The sequence below is a fragment of the Micromys minutus genome (assembly GCF_963924665.1).
Source record: "Micromys minutus genome assembly, chromosome: 24".
NCBI lineage: Eukaryota > Metazoa > Chordata > Mammalia > Rodentia > Muridae > Micromys > Micromys minutus.
The window spans coordinates 27,998,660-28,007,886 of NC_137959.1; the positions used below are offsets into that span (position 1 = coordinate 27,998,660).

General features: G+C 45.9%; 1 protein-coding gene across 1 annotated transcript; it reads right to left on the minus strand.

Moving 5' to 3' along the window:
• Nucleotides 1–3,430: 3,430 nt before the first annotated feature.
• Nucleotides 3,431–5,295, minus strand: CIAO2B (cytosolic iron-sulfur assembly component 2B). The gene is made up of 5 exons (XM_080937450.1): nt 5,132–5,295; nt 4,880–4,957; nt 4,509–4,634; nt 4,086–4,131; nt 3,431–3,664 (listed from the first exon to the last, which is right to left on the minus strand). The coding sequence occupies exons 1-5, from the start codon at nt 5,273–5,275 to the stop codon at nt 3,567–3,569; spliced, it is 492 nt and encodes a 163-aa protein (XP_080793576.1). The 5' UTR covers nt 5,276–5,295; the 3' UTR covers nt 3,431–3,566.
• Nucleotides 5,296–9,227: the final 3,932 nt, after the last annotated feature.

A 9,227-nucleotide genomic window follows, 5' to 3' on the forward strand; every position in this document is an offset into this window, starting at 1 on the left:
TGTTATGGGATATTTGAACTTGTTTCTTGTTAGGGTGTGTGTGGTTCAGTCCTTAGCACACACTTTTAATCCTTCTGGCTGGAATACAGGCACATCTTTAATCCCAAACTGAGGTGAAGTAAGTTTGTAGAAAGAAGCACATGTGTTTGAAAGTGATATCTAACTGAGTGGCAGAAAAAGTGACGAATCAGCGAAAGGTTCGACAGAATAGGATCTGCACAACTCTCATGAGACGAGAGAAAGGGAAGCTACTTAAGGGAGAAGAGAGTACAGAGCAGGAATACAGTAGAGTTCGTGGAGAGCAGCACAGAGAGGGAGGAGGCAGTTTCACCAGGAGTTTTACAGAGACAGATTGAAGAGAGAACAAGCTAGACCCAGGTGAAGACAGTACGAACCCGAGAATGAGCCAAAAGATTAGAACATAATGCCAAAGTTAGTATGAGGCCAAGCACAGTAAAAGTCAAGAGGCCGAGAGAAAAAGCCAGATCGAATCAGGCATCTGGGAGAGGAGTTTGAGCCAGAACAGCTGAGTTGAACCAGTCAGCCAGAGCTCAGAAAGAACAAGAAAGGGTGAGATCATTCAGCAGCAAAGTCTCAGAGGCTGGAAAACATTCTAGGCCTAGATAGGTTGTATGGAGGCTAGAGGCTCCCAGGACTAGGCTTAGGTCAGCAGACAGAGGAAGAAATCCTCTGAGAGGACAATGGATCAGGAGAATAAAAGCTACTTTTACAGAGTAAGATCATGACTCAATAAGCCAAAACAAATGAACAGGAGATCTGACACATTTTAAAGGGCCCAGGCTACCTGATAAGGATCCAGGAGGACACTACCTAGTTGTGACTAGGCTCCGATAGGGATGGGCATTCCCATCAGAGAAAGAGACTGAAGCAGGAAATTCCAAGGCAGAGTCCCAAACAAGAGCTTCCAACTGGCTAAGATCTAACTAAGTCTCTCTGGATAACAAAGTACACTCTGGGCAGTGGGGTCAACAGGAGCCAGAGGCCCCAGACACAACCATATCATCTTACAGAACAGGACTTCTTTTAACCAGCATCTGGGGTACCATCCCCCCACCCCCACCCAAAGGCTGATGATGAGGGTTCTCCAGGATCCTTTCAGGAGACAAAAGGAGTATCACTATCTTGACCTGGGGACTAGAGTAAGCATCACCATACCTGCAGGCTAAGTTAGCATACACACCATTCCCTGCACAAACCCCTCAAACCTGAGCCTTTAGATTACTTCCAGCTGACAAAGAAACATACCAGATGGTGGGACTCCGTAGTAATTTTCCTGGATTATTATTTATTTTTGGGAGGGGGGTCAGGAGTCAGTATTAAAGATGTACAAAAGTGGGTACTACAGCCTAGATCTGAAAACAAAAGAGAAACAAAACCAAAACCAAAAAAACCTCCTAAGGTCCTAGTGCCTAGGCTTATTCTTCTAAGTGGAGCTACAGAGAAGTGGTGGAAACTTGAAGAAGTTGGGCTTAATGGGAGGACACACTTGAAGAGCACACACTTGAAGCATAGACAACCCTGGCCCCTTCACACTTTCTCTGCCAAATACTCTGAAGCAATGTGCTACTTCACCATAGGTCCAAAAGCGACAGTACCAACTACAAGTGGACTGTCACCTCCAAAGCAGTGAGCCAAAATATTACTTTTTTTAGGACAGCTTTTTTTGTTTTATGTGTTTGCATATATGTCTGCAAAACATGAGTGCCCGGTGTGTGCAAAGGCCATAAGAGAGCACTGGATCCCCTGGAACCGGAGTTATGGATGGTTGTAATCTACCATGTGGGTGCTAGTAATCAAACCAGGGTTCTGGGCAATAGGAACAAGTGCTTTAAACTACAGAGTCATTAGTAAAACAAAACCAAGCCCAACTCTTAAATTTACATGTATGTGTATGTATATGCCACATTGCATAATGAGTGCCCATAGAGGCAAAAGAGAGGGCTGGGTCCTCTGGAGCTAGAGTTACAGTGGTTCTGAGCTGTCTGATACTGGTGCTGGGAACCCAACTCAGGCCGTCTATAGAACAGTACATGCTCTTAGCTGCTGGCCACCTCCAGCCCCCAAATTGCTTTCTTTTGTAAATTAACCAGACCAACACAGGGAAAAAACCCAAGAGCTGTTTCTGGAAAACTATACATGACTAGACAGTGGATATTAGTTTTGTTTTGAGACAGAGTTCATAGCCCAGGCTGACAAGTTCCTATGTAGCCGAGGATGACTTTCAACTTCTGATCCTTCTGCTTCGACCTCCCAAGTGCTGGAATTACAGGCATGCAGCTGCCACTCCCAGGTCAGAATGGTTCATATATTGGTCAGATAAACACCGTGGTTATATCGCTGTTGTGGTGTGAATGAGAATGGTCCCTACCTACACTTGTTTTCCAGCTTGTGGGAGCAGGGAAAATTAGGAGGTGTGTCCCTGGGGGTGGGATCTGAGGTTTCAAGGCACACCATTCCCAGTTCCCAACCTCTCTGCCTCCAGCTTGTGGACTAAGATGTGAGCTCTCAGCTGTTCCTGCTCCCATGTCATTCATTGTTCTGCCATCATGGATACTAGCCCCCTGAAACTGTAAGCCCCAAACCAAACATTTTCTAAGTTGCCTTTGTTGTGGTATCTTACCACAGCAGCAGAAAAGAAACTAAGACAACAGACTTACATCAATGTAGGACACGGTTCTTTAAAGTGAAGGGTCACATTTCTGCAGGTTCCTCTAGAAGCAGTTCTTAAATACACATAAATAAGGCCAGTGTCACAACAGGTCAACTGAATCTATTGAGTTCAAACTCATTGGTGGCTTGGCTATCCAGGTGTATATATATATATATATATATATATATATATATTCAAATTTTTATTTTTAACATTTGCAACTTTTGGTAACTGAAACACTGGAAGGGTTAAAATTTTTTTTTTTAATTATTACTTTTTTGGTTTTGAGACTGGGTCTCTCTATATTGCCTTGGCTATCCTGGAATTTTTCTATGTAGACCAGGCTATTGTCAAAATCATAGATGTGCCTGCCTCAGTCTCCTGAGTGCTGGGACTAAAAGTGTATACCACCACGCCCAGCTTGCCGATTTATTTTATGTATATGAGTATTTGCCTATACGTATATGTATCACATGTGTTTCTGGTGCCTATAGATGCCAGAAGAGGATGGTAGATGCCATGGAACTGAAATTATAAATAGTTCTGAGCCTCCATGTGGGGGCTGAGAACCTAACACAGATCTTCTTAAAGAGTAGCAAGTGCTTTTAACTATCAAGCAGCCATCTTTCCAGCCCCACTGGGAGAAATCAGAAGTGATGAGGGTACCTCACAGACCCACCCTTCATAGTCACCCACTACTTACTCTACGACAGCAAATGAGTCCACTATGACAGATAATAAGGCATGCTGGGAAATGAATATAAATTAAGGGTTTATTACAAAATAAAAAGTGTTAAGTTTCTCCTTGTCAGTGATTCAAGAAAACAAAGCCACAAGCCCTCCGTGGAGCTGAGGCCAGGACACCTGTGTGCAGGCTGGTGGTCAAAAGCCAGGTTCATGAGCGGGCGGACAGACACTGGTTAACAACCTCTAGCAGATGCGTATTTTCCAGGGCAGCTGCCACTCGCTCCTTATCTGCAAGCTGTTTGTTCACTAGGTAGGAAAAGAAGGGTGGAAAACAGGGTTAAATCAACTCAGGCCAGGCTGCTAGCCTCAGTATAGGTTGTACTTCTACCAGTGAAGTTCTCTTCTGACCGTCTCAGGACTCAGCTTTTGATCGGGCTATCTTCATCCCCTGTGCCCATAACTAGCTTCGTTGTTAGGAATACCCATCACCACCTGGGACTGCTCATGTCTGCCTCTGGCATTTCCTGAAGCCTGACACAATGTCCCCGTGTCCTTGAGAACTATGGGAGGGAGGGTCGTGGGAAGCAGGAGACCTCAGGCCAGCTTTGGTCTAGAATGTAGTCTGGCCATTTCATTCACTTAGTCCCCTAATTCTAATCTTGCTCCAGAAACTACTGTGGCAAAGGGGAAGCCTCACATGGTTTGGAGCCCACCAGCCCACTCTAACCTGCATGCTCCGAGGCGTGGGTCCCGGGTGTAATGTGCACATCCATCTGCAGGAAAGACAACGTGAGCTGAGCACTTATCCATTTCTTTTGGATACCATTCTCCTGCCAGCCTTCCTCCCAATCACTCCTCTAGATTCTGGCTCTTCCATCCCACCTCGAGCCCACCTGCAGTCCATCCACTTCTACCCCAGGATCTATTGATTTAAAAGGTCTTCCGGTTCCTCGATCAAGCCCATTTACAGCCCCCCTGCTGCCCTTTCTGCCACACTATTTTTTTTTTTTTGAGCATTTCTAATATTCTTGTCACATCAACATGGAGTTTCCTTGAGGTTTAACTCTCAAGTTCGGATCCTTCAAATCTCCACTCCGATGTCCCCTCTCTGCTGTAGCTGTTTTACACTTGGGGCTCGACTCCAACTGACCTTGAACCGCTGGGGAAGGGATCGCAGAAGCTTGACTTTGATAGAAAGGCCAATAAGCGTGGCCATGCTGCAGTGTGGGATGGTGGGTGTGAAGGCCACTGCGACTGTGCTCTCCGGGTCGCTAACCTGGGTTGATAAGGAAGATCAGATTGCAATGATCACATGACGGTCCCTTGCCCAAAGACATTCTCTTTAGCTTATTGATTTGGGCAGGCAAGTCACCCAACTTTTATGGGCTCCATAAACATTAACATTCATAAACTAGAAAAACAACCACCTCTCCCAAAGATCCTCTTAGGTGCTTGTGAACGGAGAACACCACCGTCTAATCTACAATGGTATCTTTTTGATTACTTGAGCAAACTACTTACCTGAATCCGAACTTGCTCTACTACGTTCAATTCCTCCAGTGTCAGTGGATGCTCCGGGTCATTAATGGAGCGAATAAGATGTGCCAAGTGAAGGAAAAGGGACTCTTAAGTTTTGGCCCACTCAAAATCTCCGCAGGTATGCCTAACCGGGACACCCCTCCACCACACCCCTCCACCAGCGTGTTCCACATCACTTCTTCCCGACACCCCAAGTCCCCGCCCCAGTCCCGCCAGCGCCCAGCAGCGACGGATATCGAAGATCTCCCGGGCGTCGATGCTGTCGGGCACTTCCTCATCTTCCTCACCCGCCGTCACTGGCCGCTCCCCCGATCGCTCATAGATGAGGGGGTTAGCATTCTCTAGGAGCCCGCCGCTGCCACCGCCGCCGCCCACCATCCCGGAACCGCACTTCCCACAACCCCCTGGTGGTGTGTACTTCCGCTCTTACTTCCTGGGAACTAGGAGAAGGCGTGGTATGGCTACGGGGTCGCGCAAGGGACATGCTACACTCCCGGGATTCAGCGGGTAGTTTGCTACAAAAGGTACATTTGTCCTGCGGGCTACTCCGAAGGCAGGAAAAATCTGGTAGCTCTGGCCAGGACATCCGAAGGGTCTCCCGCGGTTCATAGCCGTGTGATCCTGTTGGGAGCTGGAATGCAGGAAGCCAACACCTTTTGACAAGGGCACCAAAGGCCCCTTGATCTCATTCAGGAGGCTGGGATGAAAGGGTTTCGGACGCTCAAGCCTGCTGTCACGCTATCATGGAACCCTAGATCGAATGACACGCTGTTTTCCTTTAGTAGGGATAGGCAGCACTAGATACCTGCTTGTTAAGTAGATAAGCGGTCCTAAACTCAACTGAAAAAGAAAGGCCTATGGGGCACCGGTGTCATTAAAAAGCGTCATATTCACGAGTCTGGGAGAACTGATGTAGCCTCTCAGACTAAACTAGACAAGATGGTGTATACTTGAAGGTGGATCCTGCAAACTATGAGTCCTGAAAGCAGAAAGGAGTTATAGGGATGAAGTGTCACAGTTCCCCTCTCCCTCTCTGGAGGGGAAAGTGGGGTAACATTTGAAATGTAAATTTAAAAAAAATCCAACTTAAAAAGAAAAGAAAAAAGTTCCTCATGTCTTAAAGGGTTCCATTGTTGTCCCCTACTTGCTGGTCAGAAGCTCACTGCAGTCTGTTCAGTACTGCTCCCCTGCAGGAAAACATTACCTGGCACACATCCTGTGCCCAGACTACCAGATGCCCAAACCAAACTTCTGGAGGAGGCCTTGAGATGCTGTTACCTGTCTGCACAACACAGCATGCCTCGACACAAACCAAGATTCTGAAGATAATGTGTCCCAACAGACTATGACTGCTTAAATTCGGTGGTATGTGGGCTCTAGAGTCTTCCTCTTCCCAATGCAGGATGAGACTCTTGAAGGGGACAGGGATCCGGTAAGAATCTCACAATTGTGTAGACTCAGAGGCTGAGACTGGGGGTGAGGAGGCACCGTGGAGAGGAGCTGGAGGGTAGCAAGACTGTGTGGGAATAGTGTACCCACCCAATGAACTTCTAACCACAGGGCGACCTCTTGTAGCATTAGGAGTGTCAGATATTTCTGAGGACTCCAAGCACATGATCCCGCTCAGCATAAGGAGCTCTGAGGGGTGCTGGTCTTGGAGGTTAGAAACCTCTGGATGGGGGTTGGAACATTTTCACTCCCTGTCTGGCTGTGGTTATGGTTGTAGTTGTTTCTTGCTATAGGATAACAATGGTGATAATACCTTCCCTTTGGCATTTGGTTCTGAATGTTCCCTCTATCAGTGGCCAGTGAAAAGGTTTCTCTTGCCCAGGGAGATATGGAAGCTCCTACCACACACCCCCATACAGTAGAAGGCTCTTGTATTGTGTTCCCATGCACTCTACCTGGATCTGGGGCAAAGGCATGGCTCGGCTTCCTTGGTGAAGGGGATGTATCAGGCAGCCTGTAGGATTAATAGCTGAACTGTGCATCCCTTGAGGTGTCTCATCTCAGGGCATCCTAATGTGGACTATGGTGACCTTCTACTAGGCCAGTTGAATTTGATCTGCCCTGAAGAAGTAGCACTTACTTTATCCCATAGCCCATCTCTACCATACTGTCTGCTTTGCCTGTTGTCAGCCAGGCTATGGGAGGCCATGAATCCCTTAGCAGGCAGAAGCATCATTCTTGGCATAGGTGATGTCATGCATGTCCAGCTCGAGAGTCTAGAGAATGGGAAATATGCACATGCAATTCCTTTCTGTTGATCAGGAGAGGCAGAAGTGGTGGAAGACAGGCTTGTGCCATTGGGACCAGAACATGTGGCCCATGGCTGGCCCAGGCCTGAATGATAGCAGCAGGTCCAGGGGCCCCTCAGTGAGCCTGGCTGAATAAGCTGGGGCCTGGCAGTGGGAAAAAGAAGTGTCTGAAAACAAGGTTGTCCTTAAAGGTCACAAGGAGGGGCAGCTGATAGAACAGACTCAATTTTGATTTACACTCAGAGGTCAGGACTCAGCCCTACCAGTCATGTGGGGTTAGGGGCATGTTCAGGAAAGCCTCTTTCTTTTGAGTGGAACTGATGTGGGTGTTCACACCTTCTTGCTAATTCCTTTTGCCAAGCTACCTATAAGGCTGCTCTGGCTTATGCCCCTGGGCTGGTTTCTTTTTCTCTTTCTAAAACCTTGTTCCTTCCTACCCTTCCTTCTCATCCAATGCTTCCTTTTATCTTCCACCTGCCTTTTTGACTAAAGACAACAACTTACAAGGTCCCATTTGCCAATTGCTGATCTTAGAACCTGAGACCTTGGTGTTCTGTTCAGGAAAATTTCCCCGTGCTGATGCGTTCAAGGCTCTTTCCCACTTTCTCTTCTGTATCTGGTTTTATGTGGAGGTCCTTGACTTACTTGGACTTGAGCTTTGTACAAGGAGATAAAAATGTACAAGCTGACCTCTAGTTAGACAAGCACCGTTTATTGAAAATGTTTTCTTTTTTCCCACTGTATTGTTTTGGCTTCTTTGTCAAAGATCACATGACCATAGCTGTGTAGGTTTATTTCTGAGTCTTCAATTCTATTCCATTGATCAACCTGCCTGTCTCCCTGTCTCTGGACCAATACCGTGCAGTTTTTGTCACTATTGCTCTGTAGTACAGCTTGAGGTCAGGGATGGCGATTCCCCCCAGAAGTTCTTTTATTATTGAGCCTTGTTTTCACTACCCTGTTTTTTTCTTTTTCTTTTTGTTATTCCAGATGAAGTTGAGATATATCTTTCTATCTCTGTAAAGAATTGAGTTGGAATTTTGATGGGGATTGCATTGAATCTGTAGATTGCTTTTTGTAAAATGACCATTTTTTTTTTTTTTTTACTGTTAATCCTACAAATACACGAACATGGAAGATCTTTCTATCTTCTGAAGTCTTCAGTTTCTTTCTTCAGAGACTTAAAGTTCTTGTCATACAGATCTTTCACTTGCTTGGTTAGAATCACACCAGGATATTTTATATTATTTGTGACTATTGTGAAGGGTGTTGTTTTCCTAATTTTTTCCCCTTAGCCCATTTATCCTTTGTGTAGAGGAAGGCTACTGATTTGTTTGAGTTAATTTATATCCAGCCACTTTGCTAGAGTTGTTTATCATGTGTGGGAGTGCTCTGGTAGAATTTTTGGGGTTGCTTATGTATACTATCATATTATCCACAAATAGTGATACCTTGATGTCTTAGCCAGGGTTTGTATTCCTACACAAAACATCATGACTAGGAAGCAAGTTGGGGAGGAAAGGGTTTATTCAGCTTACACTTCCACATTGCTGTTTATCACCAAAGGAAGTCAGAACAGGAACTTGAACAAGGCAGGAACTTGGAAGCCGAAGCCACGGAGGGGATATTACTTACTGGATTGCTTCCTCTGGCTTGCTCAGCTTGCCTTCTTATAGAATCCAGAACTACCAGCCCAGGGATGGCACCACTTACAATGAGTCCTCCCCGACCAGTCACTAATTGAGAAAATGCCTTACAGCTGGATTTCATGGAGGCTTTTCCTCACGGGAGGCTCCTTTCTCTGTGATAACTCCAGCTTGTGTCAAGTTGACAAACAAAACAAGTCAGTACACTTGACTTTTTCCTTTCCAATTTGTATCCTATTCCAATTTGACCTCCTCTTGTTGTCTAATTGCTCTAGCCAGAACTTTGAGCATTTTTTTAATAAATAGGGAGAAAGTGGGCAGCCTTGCCTTTCCCTGATTTTTAGTGGGATTGCTTCAAGTTTGTCTCAGTTTAATTTGATGTTGGCTGTTGGTTTGATGTATATTGATGTATTCCTGATCTTTTCA